Raw genomic sequence first — 26,852 nt, 5'->3', positions numbered from 1 at the left:
AGGGTGAATCTAGACAGCGAGTTTGCCACTCCTGGACATGCTGGACACTGATCAGAGGGCATTTGCCTAGGGCTGCTCCTGCTCTAGGCTCACAGTCACTCTTATCCTGGCCTGGCCACCTCTGACTCGGGCCTCTGCAGGGAGCTGGGTTGGGGCTGTTGCGGCCGGGTCGTGGGAAGGTACTGAGCAGCACAAAGCTTTAAAGGAGCCTTGCGGGCAGATCTGAGCCTTTGCCAGCCCATTCTGGCCTCTTTTTGCCAGCTTGGCATCCGTTTCCTGCTCCTGCAGCAAGACAACCTCCCTGCAAGTTTGCAGGAAGTGGAAGCCAAGGTCAGCTCAGGCAATGAATGGCTTTGGAGATATCTCTTGCTGACTGATGTCATGGACTTCACCGTACCGCACCTGTGTCTAAATCTATTAGTCGTCTTGTCTCTGATCACTCATTTGTTTTGGCGACATCTGTTCTGTCCTCCATCTTCCTCCTCTTGGCTGAACACTGGCAGTGGCAGCACGGTCACCTCATCATACCTGTGTTCTCCCTGTCTGCGGAATGACTGTGGCCTGTGAATTGCTCACATTGAACCATTTCTGGGACCGCGAGCAGCTCTGTTAGGTCTTTTGTATTGATCCAAAAATAGAACTGTCTCCTGGTGGCTGGATTTAGGGGGTAGAGGGACATGGTGAGGGTCTGGTATAACTTTTTCACTCTCTGAAAAGAGAGAGTACCCCTCAGTGAGATGCCAGTTGAAGGCCCTTAGAACTGTGGGAAATGTAGGATTTCCACCCAAAGTCACAGGGGTGGTGGTGTCTGGCTTCCGTGATATTTCTGACCACCCCTCCTCTGAATGGAGGCGAATGGCCACCATTCAAAGCTAGCCCCCATGTGGGAACATCGACCACCAGGGAAACCAAGCAAAACCAACCCAACATTTATTGTTGCAGAGCATGGGTCTTCTGGCTGGAGCGTGGGCAGGAAGCCATGTGGCCACAGGGGTGCAGGACACATACAGGATGCCACGACCACTAGGCTCTTGTCCAGATGATACATGGGCCAGAGAGACTCCTCAGTCACACTCCAAGGAGGGTCGGGTGGGGACGGCGTTGCAAGGATGGTGGTGATAACAATATTAGTGGTGACACGAATAACCAAGAGGATCCAATGTGTTATCAAGGTATAAAAGGCAGCAGTTAAGAGTCTGTGCTTTCACTTTCCCATCAGCCAGGTCTGAGTGCGAATCCTGCCGTGCGACAAGGTGAGGTACCTCTCTCTGTGAGACTGTTTCCTGATCTGTGAAAGTGACAGCAGTTCCCATCTTTCTTGGTCAATGTGAGGACTAAGGGGTCCATGAGTGCACCTCTCTGAGCCTGGTTCTAATAGTTGACACATAGCCGGGCCACCAAGGGCAGCTCCCACAGCCCATAGGGACGGGTAGGGCTGGTGGCAGTCTCCTGAACTGTTCCAGCCATCCTGGGAGCACTCCACTTCAGCGGGGACTATGAAGATAGCTGTACTCTCCAACCTAGAAGGTCATATCACAATTGCATCTGCCTGAGGCAGAGAAACTCATTCATCTTGCGGAGCTGGCAGCTGGGAGGACCCGGGAGAGGGGACTGCGTCTTCAGAGAGATGCTTGAATGGCAATGCTTAACCTAAAGGAACTTGACAGCAATGGTGGCACTTCAGGCACTGTCTAAGTGGTAGCGGCAGGTGACTTTTCAGGGCAAGACCTTTGTCAACCGTGTTCCCACACCTTTTGCTTGGGGGTGAGTGGTCTGCCTTCCTCCAATAGGTCACAACAGGGGGCGGAGTCTAGAGATATGCAAATTTCTTGCCTTTGATTGGTGGAGGAGGCCTTTTGGGGAGGAGTCTAATGACTGACCTCCACCCCACTCCTTCAGGAGCCGAGCTCCCAGGGCTCCTGCTTGCAGAGAAGCGGCTCCCTTATCTTTGCACCCTCCTTTCCCCAGGCAGGAGCAAGAGCGGCGTTCTCCAAGGGCATCCGGACAGTGACCTGAGGGCTGGGGCAGCCTTCGAACCCTAGACTAGGGCAGGCTTCTGTCCCCAAGCTGGTCGGTGCGGGCCAGTAGGGCCACCCTCGGCCTCGGGGCACCTGGCGGTCAGACCAGGGAGTCTTCGGCCTGGAAGCTGGAGGAGCGGCGCGTGCTGGGGCTGACGCGGGTCAGCAAGGAGACCTGTGTGCTGCACGTAGCTCCGTTGCTGCCTCCTGCCGGGTGCTGGTATTCGGAACCCCGGCCCAAGAAGCTCTGTGGGTTCCAGCGCCACCACTTCCGCCGCAGCTCTGCCTGCACCTGAGAAGGGAAGGTGGTCATACCTACGAAGCCCCCTCCACTGCCGGTTGGGCTGCTCTGGAGTTAGGGGGCTGAGCCAGCCAGTTACATCCTCTGGGAGGGTCTAAGTTAAGAGACCCGGATGCTCTCCTGGGGAGTGCACCGTTGGGGGCATAGGAGCCAGGGTCAAATCAAGGGGGGAGGGTGGGGGGAGGTGGCAGGCAGAGAGGATCGGAGAATGCAGGCCAGGGATGCAGAGGGATGCTCCTGAGGGTGGGTGCGGCCCCACTATTCTGGTCCCTGCCCTCCAGCCCACTGGAGCTCATTCAAGTGTATTTCCGTGCCAGGGCTCCGCCACAACCCAACCTTCACCCTCTGCCCCCACCTGTCCCCACTCACTCTGCACACAGTCACTTAACATAGGCACCTCTCGAACTCTGATGTGCGCATGAATCTCCTGGGCGGGGTGGGGGGTGGTTCATAAAATGCAGATTCTAAGTCAGCAGGTCTGGGATGGGCCCAGAAGTCAACATTTTAAACAAGGTCCTAGGCGCCAAAACCGATTTACTACCCTGAAGACCAGACTCGGGAGAGCGAGGTTTAACACATCCTCGATCTGTACATAACCCATCAGTGTTTCTGGACTCTGGGCCTACTGAGTTCTGTCCCCTGGGCCCCAAAGTCTGGAGGAACTTACCTCGCCATTGAGGAAGCAGTAGAGGATGGCCACCACAGAACCCTGGGGAGGAAGGGGGCAGGAGAGGTGAGGTAGACAGACCCCCAAGAGGCCCCAGCCCTGGCCCCAGCTGGTGCGTTCCTCTGGTTAAGCAAAGGGCTAAGCACACAGCACGTGCTTAATCAATTCTTATTACAGTAAGAAGACTGGAATCCAGTGGCAAGGGGTCAAGGCCCCAAGTTGAGTTCCCTTAAATCTCAGAGGAATGTGGCATTAAGGCAACAAACAGTCCATACCTGGAAAGATCCCATGACGAGTTCAAAGATCATTTTTACTTCAGCATTAAAGTTGTCGGGGAAGAAGGCAAACACGGTGTAGTGCACCCCAAACAGGGGGATCAGCAGAAGTGTGGACCTGGTCAGCCTCCTGGGGACAGGAAGGGGCAAGAAGTGAGATACAAAAGGGCCTGGCACAGAGACAGCCAGGGCAGAGGATGGGGATGATGATCAGCACGTGTGAGGATGGACTGTCGGCGCCCATGACTATTACGTCCACATCTGGTCCCGGTCCACATCCACCATGCTGAGGCCCTCACCACCCCCCACCCCCCCACCCCATCCTGGCCCTCCCAGCCTGGAGGGAAGCATGAGGAGGAAGAAATCGTCCCCACCCTCACCCTTCTGGAGGGGAGAGTATAAAGGAGGGCCAGTGTTGAACCCTGAGGACGATGCATAATTATGGTATTTTGGGCTCTGTGGCAGCCAATGGGGAGATGTCCTCGGGCAACAGGAGGTCCTGGTTCCGCCCCCTTTGTGGTCTCAGTTTCCCCAAACTGTACAATGAGGTAAATGTACGCTTTACACGGTCAAATTACAGAAATGGGGCCCGTTGTAAACCCAGAAGTGCTTTCAGTGCTATAAAGTGCAATGCATCCACGAGAGACCAATTCTCTCCTGGGAATGAAGACATTTGGGAAGGAAGTCTCCGTAATTGGGGTGCTGACCACATATGCCCAAGGGCACTTGAGAGGATGGTGGGCACTCAACTTTGTGCCTGGTTACCAGGGATGACCCAGGGCCAACTGGTACAGCCCTGTCTTCGGCTCCTCTGCTTTACCCACTTCTTCAGGAGTTGCCACCTTTTCTGGGGTTTTGTTCCTCTCCCCGTCACCTCCCTATAGCAACACACACTTCCAGGTTCCCCCGCAGGACCTGGCCCCCTTCAGCAGCCTTGTGTGCTCAGCGGGGCCCACATTCGCTCTACATGACTGGCCCTTCTCCTACGGAGCAGGGCTCATCGTGGTTCAGGCCTCCCAGCCACCTGACCTTATGGATGGTCCAGGAAGCGTGAGCCCATGGTTCCCTGGCTGAGAGAGGTGTGAGGGGCGTGTGGTCTCTGCTTTTATCTCTTCCGGTCAGTCTAGGAAAGCCTAGTCCTGGGCCTGAGGTCTCACAGCAAACCGGGGGCAGGAAACTGGCCTTGCCTCACCCATCCCTTCCTGGACCTGGTTCCCAGCCACACCAAGATCCTGGGTGCTGCCCACCCCTCCTTGGCCGCGAACCTATCCCACACGCCCGAGGCTGACAGATGGAGGAAGCTTTCTTTAAATTGAAGGCTCATGGGGAGGTGGAGAGTGGGAGCTGACAGCTGACAGCCCCTCCTCGGGGAGCTCCATCTCCTCCTCCCAACCCCGCCCCGCCCCTCTGCCTGCTGACAGCTGTTCGGTTTCCAACTCACCCACGTGAACCTGGCAATGACCAGTTCTCTTTGCCTCAGATTCAAGCCCTTCTGAGCAGTTGTATGTTGGGAAAAGCAAGGCCCCACAAGCAAAGCAGAGGATGAGGGTGCACAGGCCTGATGTGCAGACCAAAGACCCCCATGGGGCCTTTCCTTCTGAAATTGGAAGGGAAGCTCTGCCCACACACCAGCAGGAGAGAGTGTGCTGTCACACGGGAATGAGTCTTAGTCTCATCGGAGAGATCACGAGATTCCAGAATAGAATCCTAAATCCAGCAGCTCGTGACATTCTAGCCAGGAACCTTAAAACCACAGCACAGATACCCCGAAGAAAAGCCAGGCCAAGAAGAATATTCTAGAATGCCAGGACTAGAAGGCTCTTGCGGGATGCCCCAGGCTCGTGTTGTCTGTGCAGCACTGACTTCCTGTTCCCACGTGTGGGCGTGCGGACCCCTACTCGCCTTCCCGAAGCCACCTGCCTCTCGTTTCTTTTGTTCTGTCTTCGAGCCTGTTGTTCCCATGAGAACCTGCCTGTCCTTCTAGTCCTCCCAAGCACAGGGAACAGGCCTCACACCTTTCCAAGCCAGGAGCAGGACCACTGTCCCATGGACACTGTACCTGCCCCCTCCCAGGACAACACGCTCCCAAACCCTTGGTGGGAAGGAGCGCGTGTCCGTCTCCTCACCTGTAAAATGGGGACAACGTATACGGGACTCTGTGGATGGAAGGGGACGGTGCGTGGACGCCCCTTAGCACACACCTGGCACATAAACTGCAGGTGTGGTTATCCTTATTGAGAAGTATCAAGGCCAGAACATGGCTGTCCTGTTCGTGGACTTGGGGGCTCCCCTAGGGCATTTATCTACTTGCATTTATTGTTCCCCTTTTCTGTGCCAGGCACATGCCAGGGACTGAGCCCATGGTGTAAACAAGACTCAGGTTATCTACTGTCTTCTCAAGCTCCCTGGCTTGGCAGCAGATACGTACCTGGATCAGATCACCTGCTAGGTACGTGACTGCAGGAGAAGCAAACATGGGACTCGTGAGCCTGGGGAGGGTGGGGCTGGGCAGGGGACCCTCGTGAGCCGGGCCACGGGGCTGAGGTGGGCAGGAGCGAGGTTGCTTTTCTGGTGAGTCTGAGAGGATGGAGGATGATTTGAGGGCTGAGGGCAGCGATGCCGTGAGGGCCAGGGCCCTGGGCCGACACTCACGAGTATGAGCTGCTGTCACTCTTCCCGACATCTGGCGGCTGCAGTTTCTGAACCAGGATTCTGATGATGCGAATAAACAGGATGAAGTTCACCTGCAGGGTGGGCCAAGGATGGGTGGTCAGAGAGCCCAGTGAGGCCAGGGTGTCCAGCCCCCCGGGCTGATGGCGTCTTCTTCCCTGGGGCCCTGCTACACCCCTTTATCTTACCTCTCTCTCACTCTTCCTGCTTTGGGCACGTTATCTGGGAATTCTACTTCACACCCCTAAGGACTGGGCCCTCCGATCCATTTTCTCTACTCCAGAGGAACGGCGGGTGGGGGAAGGGGTAGGGACAATTCTGCATTAGGCGTGGGGAAACCTAGGTTTCCGTTCTGATCTAGACTTGGATTTCCTGAGTGACCCGAGGTCAGTTGACTTCCCAATCTGGGCCTCAGTTTCCCCATCTCTACGTGGTGGGAGGAGGCCTTACCAAGATGGAGGTGAGGATGGGGGTCTTTAGGATCCACCACAGTAATGAGTTGATGTTGTTCCAGCACCTGGGCAGGGCGTGGCAGGGGGAGGAAAGGGGCTGTCCTCAGAGGCAGGAGTCCTCCCAGTTGTCCCCGGCTCTGCCCCACACTCTTCAGAGACCACGGGTCCAGGGCTCACTGCTCCCAGGTCCCTTTTATCCCACCCAGGGGATCCGCCTCAAGTGATGGCAGCCGGGAAGAGGGGGCAGGGTGACAGCTCACCCATGATCCTCGAAACGAATCCTGCTGATGGTCCAGACCATGGTGAAGGTGCTGGGCAGCCCTGTCAGGGCCAGAGGAGAGAGAAGTGGGGGCGCGGGAGGCAGGGACGGAGGGCACAGGGGGAGGGTAAGGAGAAAGAACCAGGGAGAGGGAGGGAGGGAGAGAGAGAGGGCGCGTTACCAGCGCCGCCTGCCCCGGATGCCTGCGCTCCACTGCGGGGCGAAACTGTGCGCCCGAGGGGCTGTGTCCACCTAACCGGACGGTGTTTTCCTGATTTTGGCGGAGGCACTTTATAGACTAGCAGTGGCCCGGTGTGTTTCGAGGGCTAAAGGGGAAGTAGAAGGATGTCCACTGCACCTGTCTGTCCCATAGCTCAGCCCGGGTGTGGCAGCAGCCTGACAGCGCCTGCCCTGGGTCATGCGTTTGGGGACTTTGGTGAACCCATAGCCAAGAACCTTGCAGGCAGCGCCCCCTGGTGAGCTCCCTGGGCCTTACCCCCTCTGTTCCCAGCCTGGCCGCCCTCCCTGGTACCATACCCCAGCCGATGAGTATGTACCCCCAGAAGTACTTCCGCTCGGAGAAGAAGGAGACAGCAAGCAGGGTGTGCAGGTAGAGGCCCTCCACCAGCAGCCAGAAGAAGTTGGCCATGACACAGTACTGGAATAAGACCATGGCTGCCTTACAGCCCACCTGCAGGGGAAGGAGCAGAGAAGGGGGCTCACCTAGGCTAGTAAGGGTCCCTGCCTGCCCGCATCTCTGTCTGTAGTGACAAACGCAGCTGCTATAAAGCCAAGTTAATCTTGGTTATTTTTGCATTATTCCCTTAAAAATGTTCTCAGTGATTTTCCAATTATCCCTGATTTTAGATGATCTGATGCATTGGAATAAGTTTGTGATTTTAATTATCTAGACATCAATGTATCATCTATTTATCTTCTTATCTATGTATCTATCCACCCATGTACCTATCCAACTATCCACCTACCTATTCATTTACCCACCCGCCCATTAGATATCCACTACTAATCCACCCATCTATCTATGCATCCAACATCATCTTATTCATCTTCTCATCTTTCAATCCACCCACACACTCCACTGTTTATCTCTCTATTCATCTACCTATCCATTTACTAGACATCCACTACCAATCCACACACCTAGCCATTTATCTATCCATTCATTCATCTACCTTTCCATCAATTTGCTTATCCATCCATCCTTCCACTTATCTACCCACCCCCCATCTACCCATTATCTATCCAATTTTTCTTACTTTATCCATCTGTCTTTCCACTTACTCAGTCATCCATGCACCTGTTTTTTTCAGGTATCCATCTACCTACCCATCCACTTACCGCCCCACCCCCCCCACTCCCCACAGTCATTCATCTTATTCCAACTAGGATGGAAGGTGGCTGGAATAGGTATGAGGGACAATTTGCAAGAGTCCCTTGAATGTGTGGGCCATGGTCTGTGGAGTGGGGCCCAGACGGAAGTGTCGAGGAGAGATGGGGACTGAGAGGAGGAAGTGGACGAGGAAGGAGAAATGGAACGAGGAGGAGAGGGGAGGATGGCCATTTCTCCTGGGGGCCAGAGGAGCTAGTGAAAAAACGGGTTCCACAGGCAGATGAGGACAAGGGAAGAGTCAAGACGACCCCTGAGTAGGGCAAGCAGGGGCTACGTGCAGCCCACCTGGCGTGCTTAGAAGGTCTTCTGGCCCTCAGTCCTTTTCCAGAAACAGTGTCCCATTTCAGATCAAGTCCAGATACCTGTGAGCCAGAGCGTAAAGCCACCTCTTCCAGGAAGCCCACTAGCTTCCACACCACCCAAGGCCCGGAACATGGGTTCCTACCCTTCCTTCCTGGACCCTTGGCTTTGAGACATCCTCAGAGAGCAGCCTACCACCCTCTTCGTATGGGTGGAAAGTCCTCCTGCAGGTCACTCTTCAGTCCCTCCTGCTGCAGGCATGCCTGTTTCCCTCACTCGCCCACGTTTGCTTTACGAGAAGAATAACTCAGCTCTCTAACGGGACAATCATCCGTGCTTCTCCCAGCCCTTGGAAGCTTCACGTGTCTGCATCCTCTGAGGAGCTCTGGGAGTAGCCGGGGCGGCTCCCCTGGGTCTTCCCTTCCCTTTGTTGAGATGCCTGTGACTCCATCATCACAGTTTCGCTCTTTGAGGAGAAGGCACTGCCGACCCCTGAAATCATGCACGGCCTCTGCCATCATGAAGCAATGAGTCACTGACCCTCTGAAACGGGTGGGAGCCAGGGCTGGTCTGGAGCTCTCTATCCTAGCTCGGGGGACACTCAGGGAAGGGGGCCCTGAGCTCTGAATCACCTGGAGATGGATCCCTCAGTGGCGGCGATGAATTCTTAGATGCTCTTTTAAATTCCCTTCCTGAGGAAGCCCCAGAACTTACTGACGGCAAGGGCAGGGCAGAAGAGGAGGGCTGTGTGTTTGGACTGGCTCCAGATGGCGACGGGGGAGTAGGAAGCGTGGCCTGGGAGCGGAGCCCTGGGTTTGCAGATGGCAGAGGGTAGAGTTGGAGGGAAGCTTGGAAGTCCTTGCAAAGATGGGGAGACTGAGGCTGCGAGTTTCCTAAAGTCACATGGGGAGTTAGCGACAGGGGTGGGATGAAGGCTGTGGGCTCTGGCCGTGAAGTGTCTCATTTCCCACCAAAGAGAAGCGTTGCTCGTTGGCAGCAGCAGGTCCGTGAACTCTCAGGTGGCTGAGCACCATCTACTGCTGTGGGGGGGTAGGAGTGGGATTCAAGGATCTGCCAGGTGGGGTCAAGGTGAGGTTTGGCCATCTTTGGAAAGAGGAGAGAAAAGGGTGAGGGGAGAGAGAGAGAGACAGAGAGAGAGAGAAGGGGGAAGAGGGCGAGGGGAGGGAGAAGGGGAGAGTCAGTGGGGAAGATGAAGGAGAGGCAGAGGGGGCGGGCCTAGGCGGGGGAGAGAGAGAGAGAGAGAAGGGGGAAGAGGGCGAGGAGAGGGAGAAGGGGAGAGTCAGTGGGGAAGATGAAGGAGAGGCAGAGGGGGCGGGCCTAGGCGGGGTCCTCACGGAGGCCTCAGAGCAGTTGTCCGACTCCTTGCTGTCGAAGAGGACCAGGTCTTTGATGAAGACGGAGACGGCCCTCAGGATGAAGGACGTGAAGAGGTGCATGTGGATGTAGTTCCGTGTGCAGTGGAGCTTCCTGTCGTGAGGTGGGCAGAGCTGGGAGCCGCAGGGGCCTCGGACCCCTGCCCCAACCAGCACTGTCCAGTGTCCTGAGAAGGGTCGGGCAGAGGGAGCATGTGGCCTCCGAGTGAGGGCCCTGCTCCGAAGTGGGGGCTGGTCCCCAGGTACCCATCCCTGGATGCGACCTGGCTTCCAAGTGACTCAGCCTCCAGCTGCCTCAGTCCAGAGCACAGGCCCCGCCCTCCGGCACCCCATCCCCAGGTGCAAGGCCATCCTGTGGGGGACTAGGCTACGACAGGTGGAACGCTGAGTCACCTGCTGTCTCTAAGAGAGGCTGGTCTGGCAGGGGGGCTGGGGCAGGGACTGTGTGCTCCCTGGAGGGTGGCAGAGCACATCTGGGTCAGGCTGGGCTCAGGCACAGGGCGACCTGGCTAGGTTTGCTCTGTGGCTTGTTACCGGGGCTGCGCCTTACCTGAACAGGCTCAAGATGGCCATGGCAACGAGAAGGGTGGCGAGGGACAGGCTGTAGCCGATGGTGTAGCCGGTCTTCACAGAGGTATAGAACATTACCTGCAGCTGCTAGAGGAAGGTGGGGGAAGATCGTGGGGGCTGAGCTCGGAGCTCACCTAGATGCATTGGTAAGGGTGGGAGCCCTGCACACCCTGTCCCGGCAGAGGAGGAGGCTGAAGCCCAGACAGGACAGGATTGCCGCCCAGGGTAGGGGCTGAATCCAAACCCTCCCTCTGCTCCTTCATGGGAAATGCACCCCTCAGTCATGTGGCTGGCACCCCCTGTGCCAAGTCTGGGCTCGGCAGCCTCGGCGATCCACGCTGCCGGCCCTTCGGGCCCGCGTGCCGCCTTCTCGCTGGTGTGGGGAGGGACGCGCACTGGGGACGGAGGGGGTGAAGACGACGCTGCGGGGGTAACTCCACATTTGGGGCGCTCAGGGGCTGAGTCCGCAGGATGGGGGCAGTCGGCCTTTCCGGGGAGGCAGATCGAGCTGATCCCAGAGGCTTCTTGCCAGTGCCCTTCTGATGTCCTCCCAGAGCCACCGTCACAGAGCAGGCTCCCCACCCTCCTCATGGGAGGCGAGTGGATAAGAGGGATTTAGGGGATTTAGGTCCTGCCCGATGATCTGGTGGGTTTTGAAGGCCTCGGAGGAAATTGTTTCCTTCTTGGAGTGAAGGCCCTGTCTGAGAAGGCATCTGGGGCTGAGACAGCTGCCGTCATGGACAGACAGACAGACACATACATGCACACACGTGTTCACACCCGAAGCAGCGAGGGCTCCTGGCTGGGGACTCCAGTCACACCCCAGCCTCCACGTCAGTGTCCCTGCTGGGCCGGGCTCCTGGCCCCACAGCCTCACGGTGAACACCTGTGCTTCACCTGCTCCAGGGCAGGTCCCTGTCCTGGGACTGAGGACCACGGTCCTGTTCCTGCCCCTGACTGGGTGTTAGGTATCCGAGGCGGGTTCCTTCCAGCATCTACACCTTGGCTTCCCCTCTGCACGTGACAGGGAGGGTGGTATCTGTCTGCCTTGCCATCTCCAGGGCTGGAGCAGAGCTTCCGGGAGGCAGTGGGGTGGCTGCGGCGGGGGTTGGGGGGGGTGCAGCTTCAGCTTTTGCTGCTGTGAATCATCCTCATAAAAGCCCCCTCCTGTCAAGCGCTCGGAAATGCAGGCCTGGAGAGGGAGGAGGCTGGGAGGGCAGACCCCAGGAGTCCCTCCCACACGGATGGCAACGTCACCCCCTGGTGGGAGAGAGTGTAAGGAGCCTAGCCGGCGTTGGGGGCGGGATGCACTGAGGCCCACCTCGTCAAAACCTGATTCCTTGTCATCTGAGCCACAGGCAACGGGGTAGGGGCCAGGCTCCAGGTGTGTCCAGCCCTCGTCCGTGCAGCTGCGGCTCACGTTGAGGCCTGGGAGGAGGGCAGCAGGGGCGAGAGGAGAGAAGGTGAGGCGGGGCAGGGAGAGCCGTGGAGCAGCGGGGGGCCTGGCTGTCTGCGCTCTGCCCTGCGCTCTGCCCTACTCCCACCAGCTCTGCTGGATTAGAGCTCTGCCCTGCGCTCTGCCCTGCGCTCTGCCCTGCTCCCACCGGCTCTGCTGCGTTAGACCCCAGGGCCTCGCGGGGGACCCTGGGGCAGGGAGAAGCCCCTCTGGGACTGCCAGGGGACCGTCTGACACAGACGGCCGTCAGAGCAGACATTCCTGGGCTCAGCTCTGCCCCTTGTCATGTCCGAACCTGACCTCGGGTGCCATATAAACTCTGATCCTCGAAATGGACAGACTGCATCTTTGGCTCAGATGATCCCTGACCCTTGCCGTGAGCTAAATGTTGGCCCTTGTCACAGGGCCACAGGAGCTGGTGTGGCACGTGGTTTCTCTGTCCTGCACCCGGGTATGGACAGCAGCCCTTTGGCTGGGGCAAGGGGCCCGGGCCTGCTCAGTCCTCCTGGACCAGCCCGCCTGGGCCTGTGGCCTGGGTGTCCTCTCACACTGGGTGGGGCTCCGATGCGTTGCTGGAGAGGGACCAAAGGTGAGGCAGGAGGTGCATGGGGGTGGGAGGACACTTGATAGGGGCATGGATCTGCAATCCTCATAGAGAAGCAGGGGGGTCCTGGCAGGGTTCCTTCCCCGGGCAAAGGCATGTGTGAGGGGACTCGAGGGGCACAGCATTGCAGGAACTCGGGGCTGAACCACACTGAGGCTGGGGCTCCAGGATACAGGACCACTGAGAGGGCATGTGAGATCAGGGGTACCCCCGAGGCTCCCCACTCCCCAGCCCTGGGGAGGTGTCCTCTTCCCTGAGAGGGAGGGGAGGGATTCAATAGAAAATGGGTGAGCAAGAGAAGACTGCCCTCCCCTCCGCCATCCCAGGACCCATTGCAGAGGCACTTATCCAGGAAAAGGCTGGCCCGCCAGGCTTGCTGGGATGGGAGAGACGGAGGAGAAGGACAGGAGGGGACGGAGGGGGAAGAGAGGAGAGGGAGAGTGGGGAATAAATACGAGGAGGAGGTAAGGGGATGGAGGAGTAAAAAGGGGGAGGGAGAGAAAAGTGAGAAAAGAGATAAGGTGAGGAGATGAGGAAGAGCTGAGGAAGGGGACCGGCTCTAATGTCACTACCCTCTAGACCCTTTCTCAACACTCCCATCGTCAGCACCACCACCAGCCCCATCACCATCACCACCACCGTCGTCAGCATCACCACCAGCCCCATCACTATCACCACCACCATCGTCAGCACCACCAGCCACATCACCATCATCACCACCACCGTCGTCAGCATCACCACCAGCCCCATCACTATCACCACACCATCATCATCAGCACCACCAGCCCCATCACTATCATCACCACCATCGTCAGCATCACCACCAGCACCATCTCTATCATCAGCATCAGCACCAGCAGCAGCAACATCCGCATTATCAAACATCATCAGCTTCATCGCAACTTTTGAGAAATTGTCACGCGTCAGTGCTGAACAGCACTGTAGGCACAGTATCTTATTGAATCCCCTCAACCATCCAATGAGGAAGAGTCATCTGTAGAGCTGGGTGGCCTCTCCCAAGAGCCATGGGACTGTGGCCCAGGCCTCAAAGGGAACTGCTGTTGAAGAGATCTCAGAGGCGGTCACCATGGGCTCTTGAGAAGCAGCCAGGAGTGCCCCCGCAGCCTGGGCCTGGGAACCAGCAGACCTCATGGGTGCAGAGGGGCCTATGGAGGGTGTGTGCCAGGGAGGGGCAGGGAACTTGAACCCCACATTCTCCCAATGTCGCAAAAAGAAGTCACGGCATGCCCTCCCTCACTCCATTCTCCATGTGAAAAGCACCACTCAGAGACCAGAGGTAGAAATTGGGGAGTCGTATTCTCCCTATTCACCTCTCTCCTCTCCCCCATGGGTCCCCAGTCCTGTCCCAGCCTCTCTGCCCTCACCGCCACCATCGTCTCATCTCCCCTGATTAGGTAGGAGCCTTCTGATGGGTCTCCCTGCTCTCCTGCCTCCTCCAACCCGCTCCCCACCCCGAGAGAGCTGGAGGGATTGTGCCAAAACCTAGTCCTGACCATGGCACTCCCCGAACCAGGGAGAGGGAGGGAGGCCCCCGCCCTGAAATCCATCGGTGGCAGCCCCCGCCCACCCCAGCTGGAGCAGATGTCTTAGGCTGCCATGAAGGCTGACTTGGGGGTGGGGCGGGGGGAGGAGGTGTCCTATAAACCTGGTCACCACAGATTGTGTCGGGTTTTCTCAACCAAAATAGCTTTGCTATTTTTTGTTCTAAAGGAAGTCTCTTTAAATATTTGAAAGTAAAAATGCCGCAGATGAAAGACATGCAGACAACGCATTAAAGGACGTCTTGGTGCCCTGATGAGCAATGCCTCGGCTGACCAACCCCCGCTCCTAGGTATTTTTACCCAGCCTGGGCAAAAGGCTCCTTTCTAACCCTCCACAGTCTTTATCTTTTACAAGGCTTCTTCAGCTTTCCCTGTAGAACCAGGTCCCTTCTAACCCTCCTGGGGGGGAAAACGTCTTCCCCCATCTTGGTACCCGAGGAGCTGGAGCTAGCATCACCCCTCCCCTGTACTTATTTACTTTGAAATTTTAGGTCAGTTGCTCACACCTTTCATCTAGTTGTTCAAGAAAACACACCCTCTTTTTACATTGCAGCCCCTAACTCTTTCTCCTATTCCTGTCCATCATTTTCAGAGACTAGGATCTCCGAGTGCAGTTGTGCAGGTTGTTCACTGCGCAAGGGCATCTGGATGGACGATGGGGGCTAAATTCTACTTCATATTGAGCTTGCCCCTAGGTGGGTTTTGGCGAGAGGTTGACTGCGCGAGGAAGGGCTGCATTTTTCTTATCTGCACAAAGGCACTGTGTGGGCCCCATCGAGGCTGCCAGCCTCAGAATTAGTCAGATGGTGGGCCGGAGTCCAGGTTCTCCGTGAAGGAGCTGCCTTGATAATTCCAGCAGGGCCAGAAGGAAGAGCCGTCAGGAGGAATGCAATTAGCAGAGTGTCAGGGAGGAAATGCAATTAGCAGGCACTTCCACGGATCCAAGAGAAGGCTGGTTGCCAGGCTCTGCTGATGGGACGCACTGTGAAACCTGCTGGAGTAACTCCTCCTCTCCTACCTGCCCAGGTGCTGGGTTCCCCCGGACGAGTGCTGGGCTAGGTGAGTGCCATCCTGGAAAATGACATGCCTGTGACTGCTCCCAGATTCCTCAAGGAGGGCATCAGGGTCTCTCCTTAGCTGCTGAGGTCACAACACTGAACACTGACTGGAGTGCAAAACCAGCCTGCCCCAAAGAAACCGTTTGGTCTACCTCCGGTGCCCTTTACAAACAGGGAAACTGAGGTCCGGGGAAGAAGAGGCCACCTGGAGTGAGAGATGCCCAAGGGTCTTCCTGCTCACCCTCTGAATCCTGACCTAGCTGCTGCTCCTCCCTCATCCCTCCCCATCCCACGGGATGTCGATTCTCTCAGCGATCAGGATCTCTGCACGGTGGCTCTTCCCCACAACTCCAGGTCTGCAGCTGCCCGTCTCTGCACATCTGCCTTATGTGGCTTCCCACCCTTCCTCTCTCCCAGCACTGCCATAAACACCGCTTATGACACATGTGTTTGTTGTCTTAATAAATATCTCTCCAACTAGAACATGACCTCCTTGTGGGCAGGCAGCATGGCTGTTGTACCCGCTCCCCACCACTGCCACCCCGCATTCGTCTAGCCCGGTGCCTGTCACACTAGTCCGTGTTGAATAAATATTCGCTGAATGAAATGGCTGACCACATTATGCTGCAAGCTTCTTTAATCACTCGGTAGCAAGAAAGCCCACTTCCTCAAGCATCTTCCCTTTTTCTTGTTTGCCTTACATACGAACACTCATTCAAGTAGAACATGACAAGATATGTAAGGCCATGTGCTGGCTTCACGGAGCCAGAGAGGTCCTTAGCTCCAGGTGGTGAAAGACTGAATCATGAGCAGGCCAAGGCAACGGGAACATGGGAGCCATAATTTAATCAAGGATCTGTCAGTCAATAGGTTATTAATTGCTGAGCAAATATTTAGTGAGCCCTTCCCACATGCTTATCTTTACGTGAAGAGCTAATCAAGTCCCATGAGTCCTTTGCATCCTCCTCCAGGAAGCCCCCCTTGATTGCTCTAGCCTCTTTGATCCCTTTCCTTTGCTTTCTTACTTTCTTGAGAGGAGTGTCCTCACTCTGGCCAGAGCCCCTTATGTCACCCAGCTCCCTCACTTCAACCCAGGGCTCTTACCTTGAACGTGGGAGAAGACCTGATAGATGGTGGGGCAGGCCAAGACGACCACCTGGCCCCGAGGGGTGGCCGGCCAGCAGGTGATGTTGTCCCACATCTTGCCGCAGCCTGTGGGGTGAAGGCAGAGGACACCTGGGTCAGCATGGCCCCCAGGCACCTCCGGGCTTGGGGCCTGAGCCCATCGGCTCGCACTCTCTTCCGCCTTTGAGAGCGGGGAGCAGGCAGAGCTACAGCTCCAGGGTCCTCCGTGAGGGCTGGAGCGCCCCGGGGTCGGGGGTTTGAACCGTAGTGGGGAATTCATTTGTTGCAGATTGGGGTCCTCACCCTGTGCTTGGCGGGCAGGCACCGGGCCCCGCATGGTCCTGCACAGTGATGAACTGTGCAGCTGCTGCAAGACTTTCAAACGAGCCACTGGGCCTTTACGTAGGCGAAAACCTTTTGTAATGACCAGAGAGCCTGGACTCTTCCTCCATTTGACAATATAAGCACCAGGTAACCATGGCACAGCTTTAACATACACGGAGTTTTCCCGGAGTGTAGCTATGGAGTCGAGAGAGAGAAGCCTGGGCTTTGTTTCCTTCTGAACTTTACTGAGAGTTGTTTAATGTCCTGGAAAATTATATTACCTACAGCAATGGTGCCCGTGGTATCTGAGTCACTGATACAAACCACTGCATGTACCGACCCGCATTTATGGGTCTCCTATTGCCTGAATTATAAGCGCAACCTTCAGACCACGTCTTATCTTTTAGTGTGATTGGCCTGCATATGTGGAGAGTATTTTCTTACAGATTATTTTTCTTTTTGTTTTTCTTTTACGTTACAATTAGAACATCGGTTTTAACGAAATGAATGCGTGTGTCCTGAATTCCATTTCATAATAGTATAGGTAGCATTAGAAAATATATTTTATACAAAGGAAGTGTTGTTTATGATGGGGTAATGGATAGTGTGGGGTTCAGCTAGTTCTTAAAGAGTCTTCATAAAACTCACAAAGCGCCACAGATGCCCCCAATTCAGCTGAATTGTGACTTGTGATGGGGATGAGGATGGTCGGGGGAGGGGGCTTCAGAGAAAACCCTGCATTGCAGGCTGTGTCTCCACCATACCTACTAGCCGGAGGGCCTGGCTGGCGAAGGGTGCACAGTGGGGTCTCTCGGGGTCTGCTTTAACAGGCAGATGTGAACACCATGGTTTTGCCTGTTTGGGGTCTGAGTGCCCCTCAGGGACTAGGACTCCTCCGGATCCCCTCCCGTGAGGGAGGCTTAATTGTCTCTTTGCAACGCTGCCAGTCCCATAGATTTGCTCAGGAAATCCAACCCCTGAGCCAAAGTCAGTGCCAGCTGGGCCCAGCCCAGCCCAGCCCAGGTCCGAAGGTTCACGAGTTCCCAAGAAGGCGGCCTGGGAAGAGGAGGCGGAAGGATGTCCACGCTTGAGGAAGAGCCTCAGGACTCTCGGGTGCTGGTGGGGGCTGGCAGCGGGGTTGGGCTCCCCGTTCAGGACTGCGCACCTGCGGCCAGAGGCTGAGAACAACAGGATCCCCAGGGCCTGGCTGGAGAGCACAGCCTGCCTTCTTTGGGGATCCTGAAGCTTCTGCCCGACCCTGTCCTGAGGCTTCTGTGGCCTCCCTCTGGCCCCCAGTCCCTCCTCCATTCCCATGCTGGGGCCCTGCAGGCCAGTGAAATCCGGCTAGTGGTTCAAGACTGTTAATAACATCCGCCAACACTTGTGTAGCCTTTGTATGTGGGAGCAACTGTTTGACCTTCTTTAAGTGAATAACTTATTTAACCCTCCCGCTTAACAGATGAGTTGCTGAGGCATAAAGCAATCAGTCACGAGCTGTAGCCAGTTCACATGCTCTCTAGCAGAGCTGTTGCACTTCTGTTCTGAAGGGCTCGATGCTGCATCTCTGGGCATTTTGCTCTGCTGGGTTTTGTTTAGGCCTCTCCGACAGCTCTGGGCATACACACCCTGCTTTGCAGGCTGGCTGTTGTGTCTGGGTGTTTGCCAGAGTTTGGGTCTCTGGGTCTCCAGCTGCGGCATATTTTGGGGAGCAGATGTGGAGCTGTCTCTGGCCCTGAGCTCAGCTTCATCAGAGGCAGCACCGAGGAGAGGGAGACTGGGTCCTGACTTTGTGGGGGCCCCCCTTGGCCACGAGGAGTGTCAGCACCACCAGGGCTGGGTTGTGAACCATGCTGGGGTGCAGGCGGTGGGCAGGGGAGCCAGGGAAGAGAAGCCAGTAGGGGGATGTGGTCAGGGACGCTTCCTGCAGGAGGCAGCAGGGTCAGGAAGCCAAGCAGCGGGTGACAGCCAAAAAAATACTGGGTACTTGGAGGGGATGTTGTCCTGAGTATTCTCTGTGTGCCCACCCCATGGAGACCCCACAGGACCCACCACGTGTGTCTCTAGGCCCACAGAGATACAGGGCCCCGGCTTGCTGTGTATGCCCACTGGGGCTGCCACGTCAACAGGAACGAAAGCCCGACCCGGCGTGAGGGCTGGTGAGGCAGAACTGGGGCCTCTGCAGGGTCATTTTTATAGATGTGTGTGTATACAGAGAGGAACATGCTCACAAGCACTCCCGGGCTCACATACATGTATGCTGACTTGGGCACGAAAAGACCAGACGTGAGTAAACACAGGCACAGAGAGACACCTCCGACTCCTGGACAGACGTGCGTAGATATGACCGGGTGCATCGTAGACATTCACGCTGATACACACACACGCACACACTCACACACTCACACACTAAAACACAGACACCAGGCAGACATATCCAGGCACGTTCAGGCTTACACAGACACGTGCCCTGACACACACACTCAGAGTCAGACATGGAGCTATAGACCCCAGAAGCACACACCTGGATGTGCATGAACATACACGGAACCCCACCCAAGGTCAAGGGCAGACTCATGTCCTACTGACCCATACCTGCCCGCCCCTAGATCCCAGGCTGGCTGCCTGGTGACGGGGTATTGGCACCCAACAGGCACCCTGTGCCAGCAATGACCTCATAGGGATCACGAGGGTAGCTTGCCTTCAGGGCCTGGGAGGGGTGCAGTGGGGCCTCGAGTCTGGGGTCTGGGCCTCTCTGACCTGCCTCTGATCCTGGATCCTGCTCTTGGGGGTCTACTGAGGCCTGTCTGCAGCCTGGCCCTGTCTCCCTGTCCTTGCGGGTGGAGTAGGGTGCACAGGCAGAGGGCAGGTCCAGCTGCTACACTCGACTGAGGCTTCAGTCTTAAGATCCCAGGAGACAGGAGGCTGCCCCTCCTGACAGCTCGGGGAGGAGAAGGCCATCAGCGAGGCTACACATACTCACGGATGGTGCAGGAGGCAGAGAGCTTGGGCGCCAGGGCCAAGAAGGAAGGACCTGGCAGGGGTTACATAACTCTCAGATTTAGAGGTGGCAGGGGACTGGGGAGCCAGGAAGACCTAAAGATGCCCCCTCTCTTGAGCGAGGCTGTTATGTAACTTTAAACTCAGCCTCAGGGAAGGTGACCTGGGAGGGAGGCCCAGAGCAGGCACAGACACTCGCTGCCTGCAGCCCACCCCCTCCCTCTCAGTGAGCCAGGAACCCCATGCCTACCCCCTACTCCCCAGCACTGGCTGTCTCTGTGCCTTCCACCTTTCCAGTCTCTGCTTCCCCGAATCCTGCCCAACCTTCTGAGTCTGGCTCAAGCGGCTCCTTTTGAAGAAAGCCCTTTGTATTTCCTCCATTCTCAGGCCAGGGCTGCTGAGCCAAGTGTGGGGGACTCAGGACCCTTGGCACCACCCTTCACACTGCCAGGCTGGAGCTCCCCGAAACCCTCTGAGGAGAATAGCTGGACCCCATGTGCTCAGCCTGAGTCTGACCTCGACTTGTCTAATCAGCAGGATAACGAGCTGATGGTTCATCTGGCCTGCTGAGGGTGGGCTGGGATAGGGAGGTCGGTGTGTGTGTCCAGGGGCCTGTGTGGTGTCACCTCTGGGTGTTCTGCTGGCTGGCAGGGCCTCGGGGTGGGAGGAAGGAGCTGGGGTTCGTTCCTGCGCCCCCCACACCCTCAGCCGTGGTGAGTATTCCAGACCTGTGTAGATTAGCCTTGTCCGCCTTCTTGCACTAGACTGCCGAGATGGCTTTGAGCTTCCATGTGGTCCCCATGGCAGTCACATACTGTCACCCGATGTCCTCCATTCTCCTTCTGAGATGCTAACAATACAAGTGGCCTAACCCCAGAGCGTGGTGTTCTGGGGCCAGCTCTCCCCATCTCGGCCCCAGCCCAGTCAGGAGATGTATTAGGGCCCCCCTTCTTCCACCTGGCTCCCCAGTTTCTCCCAGTATCCTCTCCTCAACTATCCAAAAGCTCCTTGGTGTGACCGCCCTCCAGCAAATGTAGAATAAAGGTGATGTGGGTCTGGGCTTATGGCCTGAGAAGTGGGGCTCCTTGGGGGTCTGCAGCACCTCTCTTTCCACCGGGGGAGCCTCACCTGCTGTTTCGTTCTCCAGCTGGGCCTCCTCCAGGCACTGTTTGTGCTCCACCTCGATCATCTGCATATAGTCACACGCCTCCAACTGCAGCACACTTGCCCAGCCACTCTGAAGGACAGAGACAGGGAGGGGACCCGTCAGGCTTACCTACGCCTCGTCCACAAAGCCCAGGAATGTGAGCCAAGCACAGCCCAGTCACTGGACTGATCCAAGTTCCTGACTGAGCCCCAATCCCAACCGCAGACTGAATCCTGATCCTTGCCCCAGACCGAAGCCCAGCTCTGACTGGAATATGACCCCAAACTTTGGTCTATGTCGATGACCCTGTGGTGGCTTCTTGGTGGCTCCTCCAGCAGTGCTGTGGCTGTAACAACTTTGTCTCTTTGTGGGTAATATGACCTGGACAGAGGTGACAGGGCCTCTCCTTGGAGCTCAGAGCTGGCCCACTGGACTCTGCCACTCTCCAGCTTGGTGGGAGGGCTGGAAGTCCTCTGTCCCGACCTCAGTCTCCAGGGATGGGTGGGGCCCAGCTGCTGCTCCCTCGTTACAGGAGTTGGACTCTGGCTTCCAGTCGCTGGAGCCAGGCCTGGGAGGAACACAGGAGTCTGACCACATCTTCCACCTCTGTCCCCATTCTAGGAACCTGTGCTCAGCCCCCCGGGAAGTGGACCAGCTGGGAAGTGGACACTGGCCCTCCTTACCCAGACCTCACTGAATAATTAAGTGAGCTTCTGAATAATTAAGCTAAATCAGATCCAATGAGACCGAGATGGGAGTTTTAAGGAAATAAGAGCGAGCCCCTCAGGACGGCTCGCCATCCCACTGGGCCCCCTCTGCCTCCGGCAGGTGATGGGGAAAGCACAGGAAAGCTCAGGCTTCTCCTCTCTCCTCCTCTGCACCCTGGCCAGAGATCAGGGGTGGGGGCCAGACTTGTGTGCCAGGGAGACATCGATGCCGGGGCCAACACGTGAGTAGGGATGATGGATGCCCAGGAACAGCCAGAAGATTTAGGTCTTGGGAGCCATTGAGTGGGGAAGGGCAGGTGAGGGGCTCCATAGAGGAACTGCTGGGCTAGTGGCAGCTTCTGCCTGTCTCTTTGGCTTTAGGGAAGTGTCCGCTACCCCTGGCAACCCCACATCAGTTTCCTCATCTCTGCTTAAGGAGGAGAATGTCAGTCTCCAACGGTGCTGTCGGGGAGAGTCCAGCAAGAGTGGTCCAGAATCAGAGACTCCCAGTGTCTCTTCTAACTTGTCCTTCCCACTCTGGGACAAGGTCCTCACCTCCCTGGACCTCGGTGTCCCTGTAGGCTAAATGGGCCTTAACCACTGCCCTGCTGACTCAAAGGGTTCTAGCAGTGGGATTATGGGGAGACATGTGCGGGAGTTTCCTCTCGAGTCCTTCCTTTGAGGGGGTCCCTTTCTGGCCTGCAGGCACCAAGGGTGTGACTTTGATCGTTGTTCTAAGTGAGTTGACCCCATTGAGAGATAAGTGTCCCAGGTGCCAGCAAGCTCTCCATTGCTGTAGAGGGAGAGGAGGTCCAAACTGAAGCCACACGATTCGGTGCCCAAGAGGCCACACAGCTGAGTCCCCTGTTGAAGGCTTTGGTGGAGCCTCATTGTCACAGAGGTCCCCAACTTTCCCAGCTAAGCACCGCAGCTGACCAAGCCCACGTCTGAGGGAAGGCCTCCTTGTCCAGATGTCTTTCAGACCCCCCAACACCCAGACCTTGCTCACCGATGTGTGCTATGGGCCTGGAAGCCACACTGTGAACATGGCCTTGGACTGTTGACTTTACCAGCTAATTGCGGTAAAGACATTAGCTGGTAAGTCATTTAAAACTTGGCATATGGTAAGTAACGCGGATCTATTACAGAGCAGGATGCAGTTATTTGCATAACTGTTTCAAAGAAAGGGTATGTTTCAAGGCGATGCTGTGCTGTGGTCCCTCTTCAGTGCCATGTGCTTCTCCGACTGCCCCAAAGAGCTACCCAGAATGAAACACTCGAGATGTTCTGTCTTACGAGATCCATGGCCAGCTAATCCTGCTCGGGCATGAGAAGAGAGGTGGCCAGATGGATCCCAGATGTGGAGGAGGAACGTGGGGATTGGCCACCCATCTTGCTTGCTTGGAGCGTGCTTCTTCCCAAGATACCTTCTCGTCCCTGTTGTCCTCCAGTAACAGGGTTCAGTCTGTCTCTGGCCCCTTCCCAGCCTCGCCTGCCTCTCCTGCCCATTCTAACCTCCTATCCTCCCACGCCAGGAAAGCGAGATGGATGCTAGTGGACACCTGTGGTTGCCCCCTCCTACCACCTGTTACCTTTCTCTAGAGCCGTGTTCTCATCTTTACCTGGAAAACCACCTCCTTCCCCACTCCTTGTTCACGGGTCCGGACAAACCCTCTTCTAGGGGATCATCATGTGACCAGTCGTGAGCCAATCGGAGCAATCCTGGTCATAGCATCTGGCACATGACCCAAGACAGGCTACTCAGAACCAGGAGGCTCATTCCTGGGACTCTGGATTAAGAGACTAGGCAAGTGGTTTTGTTCTTTCCCACTGGTCTTGAAATCTCAAGGGATGCAGGGGCTGGAGCTACCACCACCATCTTGTTGCCAAGTGGAATGCAAAGATGAAGATCGCATAGCTAAAGGCAGAATAGAGAGATGGAGAAAAACTAGGTCCTCTTGACATTGTCTGAGCCCCTGAACGCAGCCATGCCCGAAACCAGCCCTGCTTCTTGAAAAGTTAGTTCAATACCTTTCTTTGTGGCTTAAGTTAGTTGAGTTTTCTGTCTCTATAACCGAAAGAGTCCAGACTTATGCTCTGAGGACAGGGCAATGGATGCCCTCACTTGCTGGGCAGTTTGCAAGGAGGGGCAGGAGCCCCCAGGGTAACCCAGGAGCCTGGGATGTCTCCGAATAAAGTAGGGGTGGTCTGGAAGACGAGCTCTGTCTTGAGTCCTATCTGGAGAAGGGTAGAGAGGAAATAGAGACCCAAAGGGGGACCTGAGGTCACCCAGCAAATGCACATTCCCAGAAGGGACCGAAATCTCTGACCGTTAGTCTAGGATGCATCAATCTTTCTCCACTGCTTCGCCTAGGGCCATCTGGTTAACCATTGCGCTTGGGGGGAGGCCAAGGCAGCTCCCTGTATCCCTTATCACTGAGGAATTCAGGCAGACTTTGGACTTCCTCTTCCACTTATTTTCCTATTCTAAACATCCTCATTATCCCTCTGGACTCCAGACACACGAAGCTGGAAAATTCCCAGCGGGGTACAAGCAAGCCTACTGATCCATGGAAGGGTTCCAGGCTAGGATATAGCTGGAGTGTGGGCTTCATAGAGAATGGGTAGTAGAGGTGGGTGGGCCTTTGAGGATGTGTAAGAGTTGGACAATCGGAGGTAGAACGAGAGCATTGTAGAAAGTAGGAGCAGTACGTACAGAAGCATGGAGGCATGCACGCGCCTAATAGACTTGAGCTTGCAAGAAGCCTGCTGTGGCTGCAGCGAGGGGCCCCGGAGGCATCAGGAGACAGGTCGGGAGATGTAGACCGGGGCCAGGCCTCATCAGTTCCTGCCTGGACTGGTGCAGTAGCTTTCAGCCCAGCACCTGCAACTTGAGTAACCTTTGTCCGATGTGTATCCCCATCCCCATTCTCCTGCTTCAAATCTCTGATGGTCCCTACAGACTAGGAGTCAAAGCCCGCACTTCAAAACCAGCATTCAAGATCTTTCCTAATCTCACCACTGCCTGCATCTCGACAAATCTCTGATGGTCCCTACAGACTAGGAGTCAAAACCCGCACTTCTAAACAGCATTCAAGAGCCTAATCTCACCACTGCCTGCATCTCTCGACTTGTCTCCTGACACCCTATGTGGAGGGGAAGAAGCAGGGCTTTCTTTAGAGCCCTCATCAATTTCTCTGCTTGGCTGAGTTCCAAGTGAGCTTAAAGTCAGCCTGACCTTGCAGTTGGGTTGAGGCTAGAGAGTTTCAGGACATTTTGGGTCCCCAACACCTTCTCTGTGACAGGAGTGCCTGAGCCCAGAAGAAGGGACCAAAGCCAGAGCAAGGAACTCTTTAGTCCTGGTCCTCCGGGTCCCCTGCCATGGTATTGGCTGGATGTGGCAGGTGACTGACAAAGTTGGCAGGAGAATCCTGAGTCTCTGGTTAGGGGCAGAGATTAACCCCAGTTTGTTAATTCCACCTGCTCAGCTGAGTCCTCTCCTCTCTATTCCCTGTGTGAGGATCTTGGGAGAAAGCCCTGTGTTCTCCTCCCCCCGTGAGGCTCCCAATATTTGGAGCAAAGGCTGGGGTTGTGGGGGGAGGGTGAAGATGCTGGGTGTTGAAGTTGTTAGATGCAGACATAGTGGGCCCAGCTCATGGGCTATACCCAATGCCCTCAAGGGCAGCCTGGGACCACAGCTACTGGCCTTGAATGAGAACCCCCAGCCTTGTCTAGGGCCAGAGAACTCTGGCAGGTGGAGCTGAGGGAGACAGAAGCGGTGTTCCAGGGGAGCAGGAGCCCCTCGGAGGAGCTGCTGGCCTCAAACACGTGTAAAACTCAGCCAGCTGGATTAGGTGAGACAGGAGAAAGAAATTCGTGCCTGAAAATCACCAAGTGCCGGGAGCCACTGCGGATAATTTGTGCTTCTGAGGTTTGTCATAACAGGCCTCTTTTTTCCTGCCAGGGATGATGGGAGGAGGCCAGGGACTGGGGAGTAGGGGGCAGGGAGTTCATTCCCCCAGTACCATCTCATACGCCCTGATTTATTTAAGCCCTTTGCAACTGAAGTAACGAGGCAATGAAGAGTCCCGGGAAAACCGAGGACCCAGAGAGAAGGCAGTGCGGTTGAAGGCACACAGGATCACAATCCGGCTTCCCAGGCTCCCTCCTCATTTTGGCTTTTGCTCTGACTTGGTAAGGAGGTGGAGATCTTGTGCTGGAGGAGGCAGAGCAGGGAGGAGGAGCAAAGGGCAGGAGGCCCAGGAAGGTAAGGTAGATCACGGAATCCAGAAGTCACAGAAAAGAGCAGAAGCATGCTCCCAGCTTTGCAGAGGGCACTAAAAGAAGTCTAAATAAGACCTCATCTCATTGAGAAGGGGCGTGCGCGAGAGTTTGGCAGGGGTCACAGGAATGTGTAATCACTTGCTCTAGGTGGTGGCTACACACGTGTGACAATTCCCTGAGCTGTCGCTTCATATTTGTGCATTTCACTAATTAAGAACTCTCTCTAAAGTCCCAGGTCAGCATGTGGCATCCCATAGCCACTTTGGAAGAAGCAGGTCCTTGGCGAGACGACAGGGCCTAGTTAAGTCCACAGGTTCTGGTATTAAACTGTCTGCTACTTCTCAGATGGGTGACCTTGGGCAAGTGACCCCACCTCATCTGTAAAACGGGGACCACGACGGCTCCACCTACTTCCAGGGTTGTGTCGAGGGTCGCACGTAAATCATACTAGGGGACCGCAAAGAAGGGTCAGCTGTAATTGCCAAAGCTGCAGCCCAGTCCCTTCTGCCAGGCTGGCCTTCCTGCCATCGCCAGAGCCCAGCCTCGCCACAGCCTTGATGCCCGGCATAAGCCCAGGCAGTCGGAATGTGCCGCCCACTGCCTAGTGGCAGCTGTGCCCACCGGAGGAGAGGTCTCCAGTCCAGCAGTTCCCGTGGCCTCCCACTGCCGTCCCCTCTCTTCTCCACCCAGTATTTTTACATCCTTTCACCGACAGACTCAATCTTCCCCTCTGCAAATCCACGTCCTGCCAACCACACCTCCCCCTGGCGAAGGCTGAGCTCTGGGTAGTAGGAGGGCGGAATGGGAATCAGTATGTGTGGCAAGGAGGGAAGGGAGGGAGACAGCCAGGGATGCAGGTACGGGCTTGGGGCAAGAAAGAACTTTTCCCACAGCTCATAGCGGCACCAGGACAAGTGCTCGCGCTGTCAGAGGACGCAAGCAAAGCCATTCAGCTGCAGCTTGGGGTTAAGCCTGGTCCCAGCTGAGGGCCCCACTTGCAAGGTTCGCTTAGGGGCATGGAGTCTTTCAGAGTTTCTTTGCAGAGGATCGTGGTAGGGATGGCCAGTGAGGTAGGGGCAGCAGGGACTCAGGTTTAAATCCTCTGCTCCTCGAAAGTCATCCTGGGCACCTCTGGGGAGAGGACTCAGTTTACAAACATGACGTCTGTGGGTGATGTCGGTGTTGGGGCCACCTGCAGAGGGCTGGGCACCTGCACAGGGAGCCGTAGGGCTGTGAGTCCTCCAGACACGGGGGTTGGTTAGGGACCTCTT

The 26,852-nt window shown here is 56.2% G+C and overlaps 1 protein-coding gene across 1 annotated transcript; it reads right to left on the bottom strand.

Moving 5' to 3' along the window:
- Nucleotides 1-1,630: 1,630 nt before the first annotated feature.
- VIPR1 (vasoactive intestinal peptide receptor 1) lies at nucleotides 1,631-20,656 on the bottom strand. The gene is made up of 12 exons (XM_006914820.3): nucleotides 20,572-20,656; nucleotides 16,102-16,209; nucleotides 11,639-11,745; nucleotides 10,298-10,401; nucleotides 9,709-9,841; nucleotides 7,180-7,333; nucleotides 6,644-6,704; nucleotides 6,382-6,448; nucleotides 5,914-6,005; nucleotides 3,262-3,391; nucleotides 2,987-3,028; nucleotides 1,631-2,310 (listed from the first exon to the last, which is right to left on the bottom strand). Exons 1-12 carry the CDS (start codon nucleotides 20,636-20,638, stop codon nucleotides 2,119-2,121), a joined length of 1,257 nt encoding a protein of 418 aa, XP_006914882.1. The 5' UTR covers nucleotides 20,639-20,656; the 3' UTR covers nucleotides 1,631-2,118.
- Nucleotides 20,657-26,852: the final 6,196 nt, after the last annotated feature.

The sequence above is a fragment of the Pteropus alecto genome, unplaced genomic scaffold, assembly GCF_000325575.1.
Source record: "Pteropus alecto unplaced genomic scaffold, ASM32557v1 scaffold156, whole genome shotgun sequence".
NCBI classification, from domain to species: domain Eukaryota; kingdom Metazoa; phylum Chordata; class Mammalia; order Chiroptera; family Pteropodidae; genus Pteropus; species Pteropus alecto.
The sequence above is the reverse complement of the archived record's forward strand: the minus strand, read 5'-3'. Positions and strand labels throughout refer to the sequence as shown.

Bases quoted from the DNA above. Each gene is read 5' to 3' on its own strand.
- VIPR1 (XM_006914820.3), bottom strand. From the start codon at position 20,638: ATGCAGATGATCGAGGTGGAGCACAAACAGTGCCTGGAGGAGGCCCAG. The intron at 10,402-11,638 runs GTGGGCCTCAGT...TTCCTCTAGCAG, and splicing joins AGGAATCAGGTTTTGACGAG to CTGCAGGTAATGTTCTATAC. The intron at 2,311-2,986 runs GTAAGTTCCTCC...TTCCCTTCTCAG, and splicing joins ACTGCTTCCTCAATGGCGAG to GTGCAGGCAGAGCTGCGGCG.